We start from the raw sequence: 22,916 nt of genomic DNA on the forward strand, positions 1-22,916 counted from the left end.
TTTGTCCATAACTCAGTAACCACAAGTGCTACACCCTTCATGTATGGTATGATGGGACACCTTATGACGCCACATATTGTACCTCATTAATTATACGCATATCTAATTTTGAGCAAGCCAATAGAGCTGGATGTCTGATTTTTCGTATATAGGGATAACTATAGAATAGAAATTTTTTTATCAAATGTCATGTGACCTCTATGACCTTTACCTAAAATATACGTTTTTGTCAATAAATAAGTAACCACAAGTGCTATGTCCTTTATATTTAGTAGGATGGGCGACCTTATGACAACACACACTTTACCTCATTGATTATGCACATATCTAATTCTGGTGCAGCAAGCGAATCGAGCTAGATGTGCATAACTCAGTAACCACAAGTTCTATACCCTCCAATTTTGATAGGATATTAGACCTTAAGATGTCACATCTTGGACATCATTTATTGTCCACATATGTATTTCTTGGCTGGCCAATACAGCTAGAGGTCTGATCTATTTTCCCGATTTAGAACCATAACTTAGACATGCCTCATGTGTTTCAAATTGGGTAAAACAACATACATGTAGACCTTTGTGCCCATAGATCTTAAAATATACACTCCAGTGATACTTCTTAAAGACCACATTTACCTGCCCCATCAAGACTAATACTCCCCTATTTCAAGTGGGGACTATGTCATTGTCAATGACTTGTTCATGACAATATCAGCAGGCATATCAAGGTAAGGATGATGAGAACCATAACACATTCCATGTACAAACAATAAATAAACAACAGTCTGAGTCAGGGTTCTCCACAAGGGGATTTTGAGAGGTGGGCCACCTCACTGGTTTTCAAGCAATCTATTTGTATAATAATAATTATTCAATATAATATATTTTCACAGCAAAAGGATATTCAAATTATGCATTGTTATGTAAATTGGCCAGTCACCTGATTTTCCTAGCAGTGGAGAACACTGAGCAGTGTGTTCCTTTGCAAGTTTTGACCACCATCAGGGAATATGGAGCAGGTACAGCCATGGCTTGAATTGGACCTGCGTACCGGGTACATTCATGATTTTGTCCTAACATATAGTTATGGTGAGTTTGGGCCTGTTTGCCAAGAAATGTATAGGTTCAAGTCAGTTCAAAATAGTTCAGTACAAATTGCCACAATTTAGATCTAGAGGTACAAAGAGCAAAGGAAATGTCACGTTATCTTGTTGTTTCTGAACTGTGTCTCATATCATGTTTTTCTTGTTATCTAGTTTTTGATCTGTACTTGATTTGAAATATAGTTTGCAATTATTGCTACAGCTTTCTTCTGTCCATAACCACAGATGTACACCTTTTATAATCCATCCAGTATAAATATTAGGGGCCAAAACTTGACTAGTTCAGAAGAACTATATTAAGGTCCCCGCTAGGAATACTTGATAAATTATACAACATTAATTTTGCAATTGTACTGTCTTTTCTACTTTCATTTTTCCATGAGTTTTTTGAGTGAGTGTAACTTTATATTTATCGCAAAATTAACTGCTGATGATGATGCATGCAATATCTAGTCCCAAACTGACATCAATCCTGCTTCATAGTCATAGTTTATATGTAAATCCTCAAAAGGATTAATGAATTTGAATTTGCATTAACACACATGTGCTGCACTAGAAAGAAATTATCTTTCAATTATTTCATAGAAAATCTGCCAATTGTAACAAATACAACTTCTCTTTTCAAATCAGAACACTACTATTTAATTCCATTTCAGGATGCTTATCCACTTTGCAGAGTTCAACGCATACATACATGTATGGGTCCATGAAAATCTTGGGCCGCCTACTTGACTTAGCATGGAATTCTCTGTGGACTTGGATTTTTTGTTTCCTTGCTGTTGATGTTGGTTACTACTGGTTTCACAGATTTGCCCATGGTGAGTTTAATTTTACATTTTTACAGTGAAGAATGTGTATGTGCTGTTTATTGCTATGAATAGTCAGTATAGCCACCCTCTTGACTTCCTCTACGAAGTTAACCAAACAGGAGCCTACATTCAAGAGGCTTTTTCTTGCGGACTGTCTTATTGATTCCACATGACTAGAGGATGCCTGTAAGGCAATACTGCTAAAAAGCCTACAAATCTTCAACTTCAGCCCTACAAAAATGTATGCCTGAACTAACCGTGAACTATTAATATCATCTTAGAAAAAGGACCAAAGATCAAAAATGTCAAAGCTAAATTATTAAATTAACTGAGTAATAAATTCAAAACATTGTCCGTGATTGCTCAACTTACAACACAATACCGTACAAGGGAGATATGAGCCATATATGTTAAAGTCGAAGCTATACAGCATACACATCAAAATATCAAACAGAGATACAGGAAACATCTACCAACATTAGCTGCCCAGACAACCCCCTGCGTGACATTGGGCAACTCGGATAAAAATTCCAAGTTACTTCCATTCTGCAAACAACCATAGCTTTTACCTAATGCTGAACAGGGCACTCTGTCGTGATAACTGTTAATATTCTGCAGTCTCATGTTCTTGCAGTAGTCGTGCATCTCTGGTCCAGATAATAAAAAATATGAAACAAAATCTTGATGCCTCAAAAACAAAATGATCAATTATTCACAGGCGCCATTGAATTGCCATTCTACCAGTTCAGTGAATATTGTAACACACTTCATTCAAACACTCTTTCATTGTTTGTCAATTTAGGTGATGTGGTACATGTATGCATAATTTTGGCACTGATACATACAAAAAGGCAGTTATTTGATTAAAAGTTTCAAATGGTTTGCAACAACTGCATTATAAGTCGCTGTCCTGTGTGAGGTCTGTATGGTATAGGGAGTACTGGGAATGTAAACATCGTTATAGTTGGAACAAGGTAAAGAAACAACTCTAATCTAAACAATAGAAGGCATAAAATGATACCAGTGATAAAAAGAGGAACTCAATTCTTTTTAACGTTTCTATAATTCTGTTATTCCACAGAAGTGAATTTCATGTGGGCATTTCATCAGGTACATCACAGCTCAGAAGAATACAACCTGAGCACAGCTTTGAGACAGTCAATTTTTCAGAGATATACATCTTGGGTGAGTATGCTGCATTGTGAAAACATGAGCTTTATACAATGTACTTTGTCTGTGATGGAACCAAGATACAGCGAGAAATGTAGCATGTAGATGTATGGTAACAATAGTCAAAATAACCAACACTGCATCTTTGTAAGTCATGGGAGTCCAGCCAGGCTATTTGAACTTTTGATGACTGAAGTCCAAAATATTCCAGAAAAATTGCAAACTTTTTCTAAAATCGTTACACATGAACAAATCTTTACCATTGCAAGTTTGAGCTGTAAGTATTGAACATAATATATATAACAGGGAAGACTTAGCACATTTGGTTTACTCATTTTCTTGTTACTAGAGTAAAGGAAAATGTAAATCTAAAATCTCACTCAAAAAAGAAAATTACTGATAAGAAAACATGTTCAAGGATAGCTGTCAAATATTCAACCACTAAATAAACAGGGTCATCCAAGATAACAAAATAAAATAATCATAATGCAAATTGCTGTTTGTATATTGTTGTTACCACTAACTCAACATTTTCTTCTCTTTTCAACCCAAGGCGTTTTATGTACCTATAGCATTCTTTGTACCACCTTCAATGGCACTGGTACACATACAGTTCAATACACTTTATCAGTTCTGGATTCACACAGAGGTAGGTACTACTGATAACATTGAGATAAGCTACTATGGCTGAAAGTACATTTTTTGTATAACACAGTTGTTGATTAAGGGTAGGGATTTAGCTGGGTGGTTGTGACTGTTATGTCTGCGCTAGGTGACTTGGTGCCATACTTCATGATTTCTAATTCCATCGAGAGTTTACTGAATTCAGTAGGCTGAAAATGTAAAGTATGTTTCATAAGCACGTTGACTGCTGTTTTGAATAGTGATGGGACTTACATTTTAATGATTTTTGTATCATTCCAGTGCATATTACATTCAATTTGATCTTCACAGTTGCTATCATCTGATTTTCTCAACCAATGTCAGGAATCATCATTCCATGCATACCATAGTAATGTTTTTGCATCACATGCAGGAAAATCTGTATAGCCTTTGAATGATATTGGTATAGTTTTGTTATCATAAAAATATATTGAAATTAAACTTGAAATAATCATCTCTGTAATTCTCATGCTGCAAATCTCATAATTCTATGCTTGTTTTCAGTTGATAAAGACTCTAGGACCATTAGAGTACATATTGAATACACCAAGCCATCACAGAGTTCACCATGGTAAGTCTGTGTCCAGTTGCTATTCAATACTTCCACTATCGGTGCTGTTGTCTTCTGGTTCTTTACCTTGTTTTGTCGGATCATGTGTTTGTTTTTGTGATGGATTGCATCTTGTGACTTTCAAAGGCATGTTTTTCAATCTGAGGGATCATGTTTATCTGTAGCTGTTCCTGCAGTCTTCATTTTCAATTAAAATGGAAGTTTGATGTGGAACTTTGCTGACAAGATCATGCCTGTTGGCCATCCTTATAGGGGCAGGCTTTTTATCAGCATTGTCTCTGAGCAATTCACTAACTGAGCACAACTTTCAAAGGAGAACAAAGGACTACAATCACATAAACAGTCAATGTCAACAATCACTTATTTGAGAACTAGGGATTGAAAGCTGCCCCTTTAAGTTACTGTCTGTCTTTCTGTTTAAAGGAACAGGTTGTGTATCAGTCTCATCTCAAAACAGATTGATTAGCTTGACGAAACTATCCTTGCAAAACATAAGGACTAGCACCATACGTACAGTACTGAAGTTAATGTCAATAACATTAGAGAGGTTTGGCTACCCGTTTTATGTGAACGTGAACGCGTAGAATCCACGTTGGCGTTGGCGTACACGTTCACGTGCAAAAATCCGTTCGGCTACGTGTTACGCGACGCGTTCATGTGGCACGTGCAAGAAATGATTCTGCTCTGTTCGAGTTCCCGTAGTCTGTTTGCGCATCACAGAAACATCTCAATGGTTACCCGGTATGCCGCGAATCGACGGAGAAATTTCGCATAAAAATAACGAAAATTCATAAATATCTTTGAGGATGTCACTATATACCATATATCCAACTAACAACGTGCATGAATGATTCACAGTTTATATCATGTTTTGATACCTAAAGATGAGAATAAATTTACACGTTTACAAATTACGTGAAAACGGCTGTCTCCACATAAATACGCGACGCCGGTTACCGTGTACGTGGAGACGTTACGCGTTCACGTTCACGTAAAACGTGTAGCCAAACCTCTCTAATAGCTGAGAGAACCAAAGATTTTGAACTGGGGTTTTTCATATATAAGAATCTATTTCATATTTCAGAAAAAAATTCTGCGAGCACCATATAAAATTGAAAGTGTTGGAAGAAATGAATTTTTTCATTCATTTTGTATACTTTGCAGCAATACAGATTTGTAAATGCTGGTAGGTTTACCTGGCAAGTTTTCAGTTGAACATCAATTGAAAGTAGACAAAATTGTTAGTTATAAATAACACAAACTTTACTAGGAAATTAAAGGGAGTACAAAGTTATCTGTTATTATTAATCATGCAGGTCGCAACCCTTACTGCATTGACAAGAATTACGCAGGAACTCTGATTATCTGGGATAGAATGTTTGGTAAGTTATTTCAAGTAATGAAATGTTTGGTAAGTTATTTCAAGTAATAGAACGTTTGGTAAGTTATTTGAAGTGATAGAATATTTGGTAAGTTATTTCAAGTAATGAAATGTTTGGTAAGTTATTTCAAGTAATGAAATGTTTGGTAAGTTATTTGAAGTGATAGAATATTTGGTAAGTTATTTCAAATAATGAAATGTTTGGTAAGTTATTTCAAGTAATGAAATGTTTGGTAAGTTATTTGAAGTGATAGAATATTTGGTAAGTTATTTCAAGTAATGAAATGTTTGGTACATGTAAGTTATTTCAAGTAATGAAATGTTTGGTAAGTTATTTGAAGTGATAGAATATTTGGTAAGTTATTTCAAGTAATGAAATGTTTGGTAAGTTATTTTAAGTGATAGAATATTTGGAAGTTATTTCAAGTAATGAAATGTTTGGTACATGTAAGTTATTTCAAGTAATGAAATGTTTGGTAAGTTATTTCAAGTAATGAAATGTTTAGTAAGTTATTTCAAGTAAAAGAATATTTGGCTTCTATACTGTCTCATCTTATGGACATCCTTTTACACTTGGACACATGCACTTGGAAAGTCATAGTTTATTATGTCCCAGAAAAAGATGCTATCTGGTCACTCATGCAGATAAAAGTATGTGTTTGTAGTTTCATATTGGATAGTTGATTGAATGAGTTTGCATACAATACATTAGCAGCACAAGAGAAATGCCTGACAGCTGGTGTAATCTGCAGTTATATTGCATTGATCGTCTACAAAGTGTTAAAATGCCATCATTATGATTCCAAAATAACTTCTCACAGACATACACTGATGTTTGATTTCAGGTACTTTTACCCCAGAAGATGAACGCATTGTGTATGGTGTGACACATCCATTGAATTCATGGAATCCTATTTACATTCAGGTGAAAGATTTCAGTACTCATAGATACATGTATTCCATTCTAAACACCATTTCACTGTCACAATTCTAATTATATTTTCGGGTCCATAAATCTCTACTCCCAATTGTTTCTGCAAAAAACCCTCAAATTTGCAAAAAATGCCAGGGATTTTTGATCATAATTTCAAAATGAAATTCAATCTTTGATTTATCCTCATAAAAGCAGAGATACAATTTATAGTGTGTTTCACACAAAACATCAAACAATGCAATTTCTATAAGCCATGAAAATGTCAATTTCAAAGATACAGACCTGGAGAGTACAGGGTATTTTATGTACGTGGGAAACACAAGCAATGCCCTGATTGTGGAAAGTTGAATTATTTGTCAAACTTGAATCTCTTAGTTTCTCTGATTTATGTTCTGTTTCTTTGATTTTAGTTCTGTCATATTATACACATGTGGAACACATTCTGGAGTATGTCAGGGATTGGACACAAATTGTCGGTCATATTCAAAGGCCCAGGATGGGAACCTGGCAAACCCAGGCTTGGATGTATTGAAGATATTCCCAAGGTATGATAGATATGTTTGTGAAACTCCTGCCATCTTTGTTTACTATGATTTATCCATCCAATTGGATGCACAAAAGGATATGAACCAAATCTGTAGATAAAGCAGCTATAGTTGTCAAAATATGACTTTGAAAAGTCAAAATCTACTTTAACCCTTTCACCACCATGGTTTGACCCAAATCCATGGTTATCAATGGTGAGTGTGGACCTGTTTACAGGGAATTTGGGTGAACAGGTTACGGTCATTGATGTAAAAGGGATGGTTGTTTTGAATACTCAGATTTTACAATACAATTCTGGGCTGTCGCATGTGTGGACTCATTTTGAGACCTGTAGATAAAATATTTCACAATCTTGTTTAAATATTGAAAATTAAATTTTTCCCATACAGATAACATGGGCTGAAATTCTCATCATTGGGAAATTTTAGGTTATTTGATTTTCTAGACCAAAAATTTGCACATTGATCCCTCCTCTTTATTTTCAATGATGACAGAAAATGGTTTCAAATATCCTTGAGGAAAGTTTAGGCAAAAGTTTGAACTTTTCTGTTTTCAGGTCAAGTATCCCTGTCCTAAATACAACAGTAGGTATGGTGTATTTGGTGATGTGTATATTCTGATACATTTTCTCACAATCTACCTGGCATTTGAAGACATTGCAAGACAAGTCAGTGTAAGTGATTACTCAGTTGTACAATGATTGTTGATGATTGTCATAGACATGACTTTGAGAATATTGTAAAACTGATGAATGTTTTTATTTCATCCAGTTTTGTTGTCCCAGCCTCTATTTGAACCACACATCTGTATTGGTATATCTAAGTAATTGCTACTCACCCCATATTTCATTGAACAGATAATCAGAAATAACTTCTCATACAATGTAGAAATGAAACTTGACCTGTATGGTTAATGATGGTGAAGTTTATTACATTAACATCCCCATAATTGTAAATTTGACAAGCTTTTTGATCACTTTGATATCAGCTAAATCTTTTCTTCTACTCCATCAAGAGATGGATTTTTAAAGCTTTGTAGGGATGGTCAAGGCGCTGATTTGTAAACTTTCTTATGTTTCAAAAATTTGCAAAGTTTTGAGTTTGTGCAGCATCCTTACTGTTTTTGTCAAAATATACAAACTATTGTATAAGCCAACCTTCATGTTAGTACAATGTGTTCTTTTTCAAAAAAGACCTGGCTGTAAAAATTTTGTTTTGACGATTTTTGCTCAGCAGGTTATTTTTCCATTTTGACTAGCCCCTCCTAAGATTTAATAATCCATCCCTGAGTATGTTGAAGTACTCAGAATTCAGCTTGAAGACACAGACGGTGTATCTTTAATTTACAATTGTATTGTCTACAGAGGACTCTATATCCAAACACAGAGTCATCTCCAAAAATCCAAAATTTACGATTACTAGGTCGTCTATGTCTTGGTGAAATAATGCACGATACTTCCAAGAGCAGTCAACACCTTTGAGTGACTTGTAAACTTCAAAATATTGATAAACTCCCTCATTTTTAATACCAAGTTTAAGCATTTATATAAGTTTGTGAATTTATTCAGTTTTCTATACTTCAAAGTTTAGATTTTTATCAAAGGATTTATCATATTTTTGTATTATGATTAGTAATGAATTCATTTAGACAGTTCAGAATTATATTTTTGCTGGCTGCCGTGAAAATTTACAAAATAACACAGTTGATAATTATTATTTCCATTGACAATTTCAGGGACTGTCTCAGATAGTTGTCTTGTGTGGTATGGGATACATTGTCTTAACTCTCACTAGTATTGGAGCCATTTGTGACAGAAAGTAAGTAATTAAGATTAACTCTTCCAATTCCTTTCCCCAAAACAGTAAGTTACCATTTATCAGCTGATATTTTTAAAGGGTAGTTCACATTTCTTGTAAACACAGCTAAAACATCTTCAGGAATGTAGAAAATTAAAAAAAAATGCTTACTTACCTTTCCTTTCATTATTTACTTATTTTTTCATGACAAGATCTGTTCTCATATTTAATTGACGTTTTCTCTAACTTCTTTGACTATGTTTTAGGAACTAATCACAAAGCTTGGTGCATGTGAAAGAATATCTTTATGAATCAACTGAAACTGTCCGTCATTTCCTTTGCAGATCATATGCACCCTTGCTGGAGTTTGTACGTTGTGCCCTGTACCTGATACTTGATGCAACATGGACCAATACATGTGCACCAATCCTGGGAATTTGTCAGGTCTCCACCAAGGCAAAAATTGTCAGGGGGTTATTCACCCTCTCAGCTACCATCTGGCTTGTGAATGGAATCAGAAATGTTAACGGAAAGAAAACAAAAAGTGCCTAAATAGGACTCTAAAACACTAGAATTTTGAAAGTTATGGAATCATCAACAGTGGTTTAATATTTCATTTTTCCTTAAAATTTGCCTTTATAACTGCCAAACTTCTCTCTCCGTTTTCTGTGTTTTGACCTACCAATTTTGGTGAAGTTGACCCACATTGTATGATGATTTTTCTTAAAGTGAACTTCCTAAAGAAGAAATTGTCTTTTATTATTGCCAAAAGAAGTGCCTAGTTCCAAGGGGAATATATACCATGCACCATGTGTAAAAATTACGCTTTCTACCTATGCCACATTATAAACAATCCTTCATGGTTCTTTATGGTTTATTCACATTGTGAGCGCGCTCTCTACAGTCGGTTTACAGTTTCATGTAGAGCCACACTGCCTTGACTGTATTCTTGGAGAATTGCACAACCATATCATCAGTTCAGTTTTTCACATTTTCCCCAGAGTGCAACCTGCATTGCATGCTCTGCTTTTCATTATCAATGGTTATAATCTCAGGCAGTCTAAATGACAATGTCTAGGAAGAGTGTTTCCTGTACTCAGTTTCTGTACATTTTATGTCAACAATTTCAAGGTGCAGCCACCCACAAATGGCACTTTGATATTTTTAATTTATCAAATCCAACAAACTATGTTTCACCATGGCAGATGGGAAAATAAATAAACTTAAATAAATCTGTACCAGCCACAAGATATAGATTTTAAAACTGACATGACAGAAGTTTTATTTGAACTTTTTCATACATCTTTCAAATTTACAAACACTGATGTAATGTGTTGATATAGATATATGTGTACATTACATGGAATGACATATATTTACACTTTTGCAATAAAGAAAGCTTATACATACAAAGTGTTATGCTCTTGCATTTATTTGTCATTTTGCATAGTGGGTCCAATATGGCTGCATCATTTGCTTTCAATCATGATTCGACATCCTAAGTTTACATGAAGTGATGTCCTTGTGCCTGCAGGTGACTCAGATAATTTTTAGGAGTTGACCATTGGTTTTAGGGTGAAATTGTAACAAATGGATGCCCAGACTTTTGACACCATACATACAACGGTAATATAAAGAAATATTCACGTGCAATAATTTTAATAGGTTGGCTGTAAAAGGTAAGTCTAAAGAATGCAACTTTGGAACGAGAAAAAAATGTGTATATATCAACATTCTGACAAGCCTTTTCTGAAATCTAATGTTCCAGTGTAATCTTTGACTATTATGCACTTGACCTTGGCTAGTGGTTTGAACAAATACGTGATTTTCCTACAAAATTTCTAAGTCGGTTTATCTCCCTGTAGCTATAGAAAGACATTCTATGAAAGCCCCTCAGCTAATTTTCATATCTTCCAAACCCAACCGATGCCACAAAATATGTTCAATATGGTCATGCTCTGACACTGCCCTCTCAGCAACCATGCCATAGAATACATTCAATACAGTTTGCCATCTCTAATTGGATGAATTATTAGCTTTCTGCAGGCAGGGTGGATGTGCCAGGCACAGTGCTTGATCGGAAAAAATACTGTGGTTTCATCCTCCCATAAATTGAAACATATTCAATAAGGATTGATAAAATGACCATACCATTCTGATGTTCATGTCAAAAATGAATTTTTTCCAAAATTTTGACTGTCGACAGATCAAAGGAGAATGGAGAAAGGTTAAACATTCAATTCCAGGAAAAGAATAGTTTTTTCTAAGCTATTACAGTTCAGCCTCAGACTCCTCTATGGTTTGTAGAGTTGATAACTGAGGTGTCTGCAGATTGGATCTCAGTGCAATGAGTTGGAAAGTATGACTAGTATTCATACATATGGAAAATGTGAGCATAGCTGATAAATATGTCTCTCTTTTAATTGAATGAGAATAATGTTCAAATGACAGCAATCAATCATTACTCTAACAGCCAAAATGTCAAGTTCAGCACACAGTCTGTATGCTATTTATTACACTGTCTGTCAATATCTATCAAACGTATACACAACATGTTATATAACCATTTGGGATTTTTTACTTTAAAACAGAATGCTTATACTACAACTTTTCATTTAAAGACACTTGTCCCAGTTTGTCTTGTAAGTGAAAAATATGACGTGTGCAAGATGTGAATCTTAGAAAGCATAAACTCCTTTATGAACTCAAATACAGATACTTGTCTAGTTAACAGCATCATGCTAGTAATATGATACAAAATATTTATTATTAAACTTTACAGTGATAAACTGTAGAACAAAAGCAACAGTAGGTAGCTACAGTAATTCACTTATAGGAATATAATATCAGCAAATACTAAAAAATAGTGACAATATCACTGTTCGCTCCCATATAGTTATCAAAACAAGCCAACAATTGTATGAAACATGGACATACATACAGAAAGACTGACTCACAGACTGGCACAGAGTGATGACATTGACCCCAAGTGTGCCTTGGCCCATGGAGAGTGATAAAGATATAACAAACAGCTGAATGTAATGATAAAATAGTTAAGTATAGGCCTACAGACACTGAGGGTGAATATGTTACAGCAATTTGATTAGTTTCTTTTCGTTTTCTACTTCTGTGATAATTTTTAAGACAATCAAACTGCAAGGCAGTTTTAATATGTATTGACAAACATGTTATCTTTTACAAGCACACAGCAAACTGTTCTTGATTTTTCATTTACAATATTTGACATAGACTGAAATACATAACATGCAACCAATATTTACATTTTGCCCATGCACCAGATACATGAAGAGATTTCAACATACAATCATTAACTCAGAAACCCTACAGGGAAAAGTAAACATTGTAAACAACTGGTGCATCCACATCTGGAACAACTTACAAACTTAACCAATTACACAAGGATGATGACACAAGAGATAAAGTTAAAAAATGTAACTGTGGTGAACTTAACTATTCCTTTCAAATCCTTACCTAACTTGATTGACATCTTAAACTAAAATACACTGCATGGTTAATTGCACACAAAAATACATCGGGGTGTACCATTTGATAAAAGGGGTTGTCTGGAAGATTGATGAGGAACATCTTTTTTATCCGATACATTGTACATTCTTTTTTCCCACTATCCCACCTTTTCTTTTTGACAAACCTTCTGTGGCTGATTTTTTATTGACATTTGTTTGGATTATTTTCAAAATCTGCCAGGAACCCCCCCCCTTCCATAACTCTTTAACATTGAAAAAAACTTTGAATATATTTGTTGGAAACCAAACCTGCTGAAATCACCTCAGCTATGTTTTCTCATTATTTTTTACCGCATTTCGACACCAAATACAGTTTACCATTTCAAATGCTTACTGAATCACAAATTATCTTAAACATAGGGCCAATGTCCCTGAAGCTACTATAGACATGGATACAAAATTAAGTATTTCCTGACTGTATGAAATCATCTCACTAAGGTCATCCTAGGGACCTGTTAACCAAATATTAAAGCTGTCTGACCAGCGGTTTTGAAAAAAACAAGCGACCCAATAGTCGACAGAGCTCTGCTGTGTTATGTAGAGAGCAACTTTTTGTGACATATGTATTGATGAAGAAGGTTGAGATCTTTGATAGCTCATTTCAGGATGGCCTGACCTAAAATGGCAAAATTAGCTGCAAAAATACAAAACTGATGATCTCATCATAATTATGTATAAAAATGTATACCAAATATCAAAGCTATCACATGAGTAACTTTTGAGAAACAAATATTTGACCAAAAACGGCAAAAATTGACCCAAAAATACAAAAATTGAAGATTTCATCAAATTTCACTATATCACACTAAGAGAACCCCCAGGAACCTGTATACCAAATACCAAGGCATCAGACAAGTAGTTTTGAGAAACACATTTTTTGACCAAAAATGGCAAAAATTGCACCAAAATTACAAAATTGCAGATTTCATCATATATTCTATATATCATATTTAGTTCATCTGTAGGAACCTGTATATAAAATATCAAAGCTGTCAGACGAGCGGTTTTGATGAAATAAATTTTTGACCAAAAATGACAAAAAAATTCCTTTAAAATACAGATTTGCATATTTCATCACAATTTGAACAAATCCAAGTTGGGTTATCCCTAGGGACCTGTATACCAAATATCAAAGCTGTCTGACCAGCGGTTATGAAGAAGATTTTTTACCAAAACGCCTTTTTTGGCACTAATTTGCATATTTTCAACAAAAAAAAGCACAATTATTTCAGGTCAGCCCAAAGTACTTAAATGCTAATTTTTCATGTAATCTGCTCAGTGGTTATTGAGATTTTCAATTTTGACTGTTTTTACATTTTTCACTTAATTTGCATATTTTGGCAAGGACAACTTCATTTGAACAAAATCTCATCTACAGCCCATCATCCATGTACACACCAAATATCAAGATGAAATGTGCAGCGCTTTTGGAGTTTTTGATGTTGACGGACAGACATACAGACATACATACATACAGACAGTTCCCTAGCCTATAAGAATAGCTTCCATTACCATATACATATGGCTATGGGAGCTAACAAAAATTGTTCTTGCTAGAACACTCTAAAAGACTGGAAAAAATTATGGACTGTAGCAAGTTCAATCATTCGCTTTTGTAATTACATGACTTGTCGCTCAAAACCTGTTTGTTCACTGTATTTTGTAACGGTAACATGTAAGGAATGTAATAAGTGGATATTATCTTCAAAACATTACAGAGATACACAAACTGTTGAATGAAAACAATCAGATACCTGGTATAAATTGGTTTCTCAGAACACAAATACAATGTCAGAAAATAGCAAAGGAAGTTCTTGCATTAATGACATCACAGAGAAACTCTTGGAAAATTGAGAAAAAGTAAATTATGGAATGAGGCAAATTTAACCATCACATCTTTTTCCTGTGTATTTGGCTGAAATTGTTTTGTTCAATGGGTATTTTTTGAGACTTGATATTGAATTTATTGACACAATGACTGAAAACTGAAGTAAACATCAGAAGAACTGCTACAAGCACAAAATATCTGCTCTTGAATTAAAGATGATTAGCAACAGACGTCAAAATACATATACATGCCAGCCATGTACAGCCAGCTGGTTGTACATATCCTTCAGAAATAACCTTGGAGTATCAATATCAGGGAAAACGTGCCTTTCAAATGAACCAAAATTACAGATAAACAAAGCCAATTTAGAGTAACCCACAAAAATAGCATGTAAAATATCATTTTTCATTGCGGCACACGTTTGTGTGTATATAAATCACTACAGTACCATAGTACATACACACGGTTTAGGTCGAGTTACACATGTGTTCTTTCAGTTTTCAATCATTATGTAATTGAATTTAATATATATATATATATATATATATATATATATATATATATATATATATATATATATATATATATATATATATATTATATATATATAACATGCACAAGGTTTAAGGTTGAGCTACATGTACACTTTGGACTCCACTGTAATACTCAGAAAGATCTGAAAAGTGTCAACATATTTAGAGTTTGGGAGGCCATATAATATGTGTAATGACTAGAGCAGACTGCATTTGAAGAGATATTGCAATAACTGGTATACATCACAAGATATCGACATTTGTTGAATATTAATTTTTCCCGGGTTGTGGTGCAAAAGAAAATTGCATATGTCACAGGAGTACTGGTATTATATTGCTTAGGTAAGTATAGGAATATTTACCTGAAACACATGGTGTATTTTCAGAATATATCAGATATGACCCATTAATAATGATGCCTTTGAATTTAAACAAATTGTGAATTTTATTTGTCATTTGAACTCATGAAGTCAACAGTAATGGTCAAGCCATGGAGTATGGCCGGCAATCTCTAAGGGGAAAGAACCAGCATTGTTTGAGTTGTAAGAGTAACAAACTGATCCATGACTATACTCTTTGATTCAACCTGAGATGATATACCATAGACATATCTTTGTCAACAATTTCATTTCTGTCTTAAAAATGGTTACAGTCAATGAATGCAGACTGGTACTCTTACCTTTGCTGAGACAATCACTGAGAGGTGATATTTTATTTGTCATGTGAATTCATAAAGTCAATGGTAATGTTCACGCCATGGAGTATGCCTGCGAAAATATAAGTGCCAAGATAAGGTGTTGTATGAGTAACAAACTGATCCACGAGTATGCTCTTTGATTCAGCCTGAGATGATACCTCGGAGTCTGACATAACTTTATCAACAAGTTCCTTTTCCTCTGAAAGAATGGTTATAGTCAATGAATGCAGAGTGGCAGTCTTTCCCTTGGTGAGGAGAATACTGAGCGCTGGTATCAAGTACAAAGTAGAGATTAGGTCATCGTCACACAAAGAGTCGTCAAAGGCTCTGGACAAAATTGGCTGTACTAGTGTCAAATGTTTCAACATTCCTTGAAAATTAATTTCTGTGATCAAGCTCTCAAAGTCACAAGGTTCATAGAAAATTAGTGTTAAGGACTTAACATGCTTAACTTCTGCTATGACACGAAGAGCATTTGACACCCCCAAATTGTGTCCTAAATAGGGATTTAATGAGAATGCAAAGTCACTAATGTTGCTATTCATATTCAAAGCCTCTATAACATCCTGAGTTGTATCAGGGTCTTCCAATGCATGACATGAAAAACCATACGATGCTAAAACTGGGCTTGCTGATTTTAAAGCTTGTTGTAACTTTGTGATATTAATTTGCTACTTCTGACTGTTATCTTTTAGTGTTCTTGCATTTTGTGGTAAACTGAAATAGTGAATCAGATAATACCTCAACAGTATTACCACTTATATGGCCAAATATTACATTGACATAGTTTGGTCCATCTTCTATGAGCTCATTTAGTGGGCAGAGATTGTAATCTTGTATATCACTTTCATCAGTGTACCTTAGAAGGTCTGATACATTCCAGGAAAAATTTTCAAGGTACTTGTTGCAACTGACACTTTTGAATAAATCAGTGACAGAGTGGTTGGTCTTTTCCTTCACCTTAGTGTCAATTGTAGGTAGAGATAACGCCAAAGTATTCAACTGCCATCCTTTCCTCAATGTCTCTGCTAACAACTGCATACACTCAATACTGACCTTATGAATTTCAAAAGTTTTTAAACGGACTCCTATTACCTGCCTAGTAAACTGTAATATTCTATCATCTGATCCATATTTGATGTGTAGATGTTTGATATTTGTTGCAGAACCCTTAGTTTGGCATAACATATTACTCAACTGCTCAAAAACAAACTCTTCATAATAATTCAGTGAGCCAAAGGTAATGTTTTTATCATTATGTTGTAAAGTGCAATGATACATGCACTTTTTATCATCATTATATTCGTCCAAATCAAATGATTAGGCATCTCTGGTGCTAAGTAGTCAATATCAATACCGGCTTCATGTAAACATTCACAGATTACCTTAAATTCCACAGTAATGTCATAGTCCATCTCATTGTATATGCACTGCATCTTTTTAACCAGTTTGTTCAAGTAAAGGGCCTGCTTTCTTTTTAAGTTTGCCAGCTGCAAAAAGACAAACCTGTTTCTGATTCAAAACTTTTCCCTCAATTGAATTGACAATATCATGAACATTATTACAAATATGTAAAGCAGTGAAATATTCCAGCCATGTTTTGTGGTAGAAAAAGCAAAAACACTGAACTTTAACTCTGGAAATTCCAGAATCTTTCACTAGCAAACCTAGATTAAGTATTGTTTCACTCAAATCATCTTCATCCACCATCATATTATCTTTTAAACAAGCATCATAAGCACAATGGGCCAACCTATTCACTTCATCAATTACATCCTGGGGTACTTTCCAATTAACAACTGTCTTGTCACTCTTACAGCAATATCTCTTCAACACACAATCCAAAATATCTGTATAGATATCTGTCATGTTGCTTGTAGGAAAGATTTTCCTCTCTTCCCAAAGCAAACAGACAAATGTTAGATGTAATGGATTACAGAGCAAATCATATCTGATGTGGCTAGCTGCTGTAGCATCAACACTCTGCAAGAACTTGTCATCATCATCATCATCACCCCACTGACTCTGACCCTCGAGTACTGATAATAAAATCACTCTCATTGCCCCTTAAGATGGTAGTGGTGGTGGTTTCACATTCTCTAACTTTAACTCTGAGATAAGTTTCCAGCTTCTTCTCGATTTCCCACGAGAGCAAAATACTTATTTATAAAGTTAATGGCATCTCTTGTGGTAAAACCTTCAATTCTGAAGTGTACATGACAGTTTCCAAGAGAGCTATGCAACATGAGAGGCCGAGTTGTTGTGACAACTGTACACCAGGTCAAGAGTTTCTCTGAAATAATAGCTGGAATATCTGACTTATCTCTGGAAATGTCAGTCATTTCATCTAACCCATCAAACAAACACAACACTAAATTCTGGTTTTGTTGAATATAATTATAAAGTACTTCCTTTGTTATTTCTGAATCCTCTGGAAGTAACTGGTGGAAAATTATTTCATCTAATCTCTTTTTATCAGAAACATGTCTCATTTCCAAATAAAATAAAAGTTTAAATTGTGATGGTAACTTGCCACAAGCCCAATCATAAGCAAATTTCCTACAGAATGTTGATTTTCCCATCGCAGGGGCCCCTTCAATTGCGATTCGTCTGCAAGGTAATCCTGTGCCTGTCTTCTGGAAAATTTCAAGTTCATTTTCAATAAGATGTCCTTCCTCTAACCAGTACACTTTGTTAGTCTTTATAACTTTAAGTCGTGTGTAGATTTCTGTGAGATTCAGAGACACATCTGTATTCCAAGGAATGGGTTTGAAGTCCTCATAATGTCTCTCATATTTTTCTTGTAGGTATTTCTGCAACCATTTTATATTTTCTGGAAATGGAAAAAGAATATTGTATTATTGCTACAGTAGTTGCAAAACATTTCATGAGGTGATCTCACCATAAATTACCAGGGCAGAGACTGCTTTTTGATGTAATGTTTTCTGTAGATGCAAATGTTCCAAAATAAAATATTGTTTTCAGCTACAAACCAGATTACTTTCTGTCAATTTGAACAAATTTGACAGCCCCTATCTGTCAATTTCTATGCACACAAAAACTTGATGTAGCATAAGATTAAAAGCCGTCACATGGGGAAATAATCTATCAGTTCTTGCACTGTGAATATTACTATCAGATCACTTACAAATCATTGGGGGAAATTTTGCTCAAATTTGAGAGGTAATGGCCAAGTGCAAGAGCAACGTAACTCATGTTTTGGTCAAAATTAAGTTTTGATATATTTTTTGTTTGGGAACGTGTAATGCATCTTTTGTGAAATTTTGAGTGAAAAGTAATTTCAATTGATATTGCAATAGGGCCGTAACTTGAGTTACAACCCTTTCACACTTGAGATTAACTGAAGGACTAACTCAATAGTTATGTTGTCTTGCATGGGCAAAGTATAAAAACACCAAAATGTAAAAACATCTTACAATGATGATGCTATTCAGGAATATTTCACAAAAAACAGGAAATTGACCTGTACATAAAGGACAAAACTCATGATGAGTTTGGTCCTTTTTGCTCAAAATGCTAGTGCAAGATGGACGTAACTCCACATTTTTTCAATTTACATAAAAATGATTACATAGTTATAACATTCATTTATGACATTTTTTTTATCTATGACATTACCCTTTACCCATTCAACCATTAACTTTAAATTGAATTTCAGAATTAGAGGCTTTTAAACTTTTATTCCCTTCTAGTAACTCAGTTTATTGAAAAAATGAGCAACGTCCTTCTTGCACTAAGGCATTAAACTGAGGAGTACTGGCCAATATGCTTATACTAGATAGTTACAGTAAAAGAATACCTGCGATGTCACATGGCTGAGTAGGAATGACCATTTCCACAAGATCCTGTCTTTTAGCATGCCTCAGTAACTTAACAAGGAGTGTGCTGTCATCTGCTCTTATCAGCTTCCTGTCAAGTAATTTTTGAAATAAATCCCTTGCTTCATTTATATTTTCAACTTCTCTCTTCTGTATTGCCATTGAGGTTGAATTTCTGCATATGAATTTCATTGATTCAAGTTCATCTGGAAAATATAAAGTAATAGAACAATTCATGAAAACAATCGTTCTTGTGGTTCCTAGCAAAGGAATGCTTTATATAGGGCATGTTTACATTAGTATCATATGTAAATATACTAGCCTAGGCACTATTTGTCTGCACACATTAATAATGAGCAAATCTTAAGCTATTTTAAGCTACTTTAGCATAATAAGAGATCATATCATTTAGTTTATAACTGGTTGAAGAGAAGAACGGTAATGCTTTACAAGACCCAACTTCATCAGAAGTCACCTAACAATTACAAACAGAATTAGTATACAAATATATACCAAACATGGGCTAAAATGAAATTATTAAATACACAAAGTAGCATTAAACGGGAAGTTACAGGACCGTGGGCGCACAATAGGGGGATTACCCATGACGCCTATGAATTCTCATAGCATCGCTTTGACCGTACAATCAATTTGTATAATAACGAATGGCACTTTCGAGACATATGCAAAGAGGGGTTACATGGTCATACAGGGAACACGTTTTGAAACATATGCATGCATTCTCCGACAATAAAGGAAACATTTTACAGTGTATTTTTGACTCAAGTTTAGTCATTATATATCACAGACATATGCAAGATTCAATGACAATGAATGCCTGAAACATGGCAAAATTATGGGATTCCAGGATCTAACACAGCATGTCCAATCAGTAGCATGGCTTTTTTACATTTGCATAGATTTACGATTATCTGGTTTTATAGGGGGAAGTTCCTGTTTAAGATACACTGAATTGCAAGATTTTCTGTCCCTACAAGTGCATATCTGTATCATCTATAAACACATGTCAAGTTTCATTGACTTTGCAGTCAAGTCCTTCCCAATATATCCCTTGTTGGTATAAAACTGTTTTAAATAGGCAGTAAAGGAGCAACATCATTGACAAGAAATTGCTGTAAAATGATGTCGGCCCTTATTGGCGCCAAGATTCTTCAAATTTGATGCTGTCATTCTATGAACATATGACTTCAGGACAATCAATTATACATAGCAACATTAATAATGTTTTATTATGTTTTTATGTTATTATGTTTTATCCAAACCACACAAAAACCACTAGTTTTGTCTATGCTATTACCTACCAGAATCTATGTGCCAGATTTTATTTAGATCTATGCATTCTTGGTTATAACACTTAATAGTAAAAGTTCATCTAAAAGTTCAACTACACTAACCAAAGCCCTATCAGATCTTGTAATAACAAAACAGAATATCGTACAAAATTTGACTCCAATCTGCTAAGCTGTTCATGAGAAATCGCTTCCACAGCAACCAAGAGTCACATAGATAGACAGACATTAGTAAGATCATAGGGGATGTATGTGAACAATGGATCTACTCTGGAATAAAAAAGACCCACAATATTCTGCTGACTCAAGTATGCCCAAAGATCACAAGATGCCAGTACAAACATACCCACATGTAAACACACATACAGAAATATGCATATATCTAGCCATGTCAAACACCCAAAAAATTGTTATGCTGAGTAAAGTTCACTTGAAAAGTCCCAAATTTCGGGACATATTTCTCCTAAATAAATGATGTCTTTTTCACTCATGATACCTCATTTTCATTGTCATAAAATTCTTCTTTCATTTGTCAAGAAAAAAAATTCAAAGAGTAGAACTAACAAAAAGTTATAAAAAAAACTTATAAACTTGTAAATTTGGTTTCGTTCTGTTGCGCGGATCACCAGAAAAGGGTGATTTTGCGACCCCTATCTTAAATAGAACATTCCACTGAAACGTATGGACCGATTTCAATGTACGACCCCTTGTTTGAAACGTCAGATAATTCTCTAATGCGTCAGTTCCTCGATTGCAAAATTCACAGGCTGTGGAAATTGAAAGAAGAACTTTGATCGAAAATCTCAACCTCAAGACAGCAAAATTTTGGATGAGTATATAGCTACCTGATGATAAAATTTAGTGTATATTTAGTAAGATTCGAAGGTTTCATGAAATTTGATGAGCGTTTCGATGGAAATTGATCGACAAGTACGTTGAGCGCAGTCGGGAGGTAGCGCGAGTGCCACTACCAACATTGTCGCTGCAAAAAGTGTAGCCCATGGGCCCTTGTTTGCGGTGTTGGCTATCGACATAGCTGCAATAATTGTAGTCCACGGGTCTTTGTTTGTCGTGTTCGCTATTCAGCCACGGCTGGGGCTGAATAGCCAACACGATAAACAAAGGTCCTGGACTACAATTATTGCAGCTATCGACAGTGACTTGAGTGAAGCCAGTGTGTACACTGTCGTGTACTGCCTAGACAGCTTGGATGAGTGTAAACAAAAATATTTAGTCATAGTTTTGGAAAGTTTGAAACCACTGTGATTAAGAATTTACTTCGGAGGATGCTTTAAAAAATTGGACTTGTAAATTTTTATGAACGAATGGAAAATATGGCTTAACTTGTTAATAAAAGCTAATACACATCGGGTGGCAGCTCGTAGTATGGAAAACAAACAAACTTTGATGTTAACATCAAAACTTCATTAAAATTAAAAACGTTAAAAACTTTTTAATGAACGGCAGAAAAAAATATTAACATTTATTACTTTAAAAATCTGTATTTCCTGAACTACTCATCCAATCTTGATCATTCAAGGCTTGTTTTGTTCCCCTTTAGATTGAAGTACATTCCAATTCTCTATTCCTAATATTTAAAAATGACCTGACATGGCTAATATATCTGTGCACCACATGCACATGGTTTTGTTTGTACCATGATTGTGAATTCCAGGTTTACCTATTGGGCTAAAAGTGGCCATCAGGCAGCAATATTTATTCATTTCATATGATACAATTGACATGTATACATGTACCGGTACGACTATGTCATTGTACAACGCCTTCTTTACTTTTTTAAAATGAGATCTGTTCTGCCATGTCAGCATGGAAGTTCTGGTACAAAGAAAATGGCAACAAAGTGGTTGTCCAATGAGTGGCCATATTTTATTGTATCATGGCAGAATTTTATGTGCATGTAAGTCATACAGTAAAATGTTCTTGTACTAAGTTTGAATGAAATCAGTTCTGACACAGCAAAGTAAAGGCTCTGGAGATAAAGTATGCAAACAAAATGCTGCTTGTCACTCATATCAGATTATAGTGTAATATTCTTGTTCTCAGGTTTGAAAAATAGGTTATAAAGACATGTCAGCGAAATGTTGGCTCAGGGTGCATTTCCCCCTAAATTTAGCTGGTACGTTTCATAAAAGCAGGTTTTGCACCACTTATCTGTGCAAGTGTATTGCTCA

General features: G+C 34.6%; 1 protein-coding gene across 1 annotated transcript; it reads left to right on the forward strand.

The window, feature by feature from the left end:
• Positions 1-1,805: 1,805 nt before the first annotated feature.
• LOC139117344 (alkylglycerol monooxygenase-like) lies at positions 1,806-10,387 on the forward strand. The gene is made up of 10 exons (XM_070680366.1): positions 1,806-1,920; positions 2,993-3,096; positions 3,635-3,730; positions 4,249-4,315; positions 5,632-5,697; positions 6,542-6,621; positions 7,041-7,175; positions 7,733-7,849; positions 8,911-8,993; positions 9,317-10,387. The coding sequence occupies exons 1-10, from the start codon at positions 1,809-1,811 to the stop codon at positions 9,522-9,524; spliced, it is 1,068 nt and encodes a 355-aa protein (XP_070536467.1). The 5' UTR covers positions 1,806-1,808; the 3' UTR covers positions 9,525-10,387.
• The last annotated feature ends 12,529 nt before the right edge of the window (positions 10,388-22,916 follow it).

This window comes from Ptychodera flava, chromosome 18 (assembly GCF_041260155.1).
Source record: "Ptychodera flava strain L36383 chromosome 18, AS_Pfla_20210202, whole genome shotgun sequence".
In the NCBI taxonomy this organism is placed as follows: domain Eukaryota; kingdom Metazoa; phylum Hemichordata; class Enteropneusta; family Ptychoderidae; genus Ptychodera; species Ptychodera flava.

What these genes read in the sequence shown, in the direction of transcription:
- LOC139117344 (XM_070680366.1), top strand. Translation starts at nt 1,809, where the DNA reads ATGAAAATCTTGGGCCGCCTACTTGACTTAGCATGGAATTCTCTGTGG. An exon ending in GTTTCACAGATTTGCCCATG is followed by an intron (nt 1,921 to 2,992) that starts GTGAGTTTAATT and finishes GTTATTCCACAG; the next exon opens with AAGTGAATTTCATGTGGGCA. An exon ending in CCATCACAGAGTTCACCATG is followed by an intron (nt 4,316 to 5,631) that starts GTAAGTCTGTGT and finishes TTAATCATGCAG; the next exon opens with GTCGCAACCCTTACTGCATT.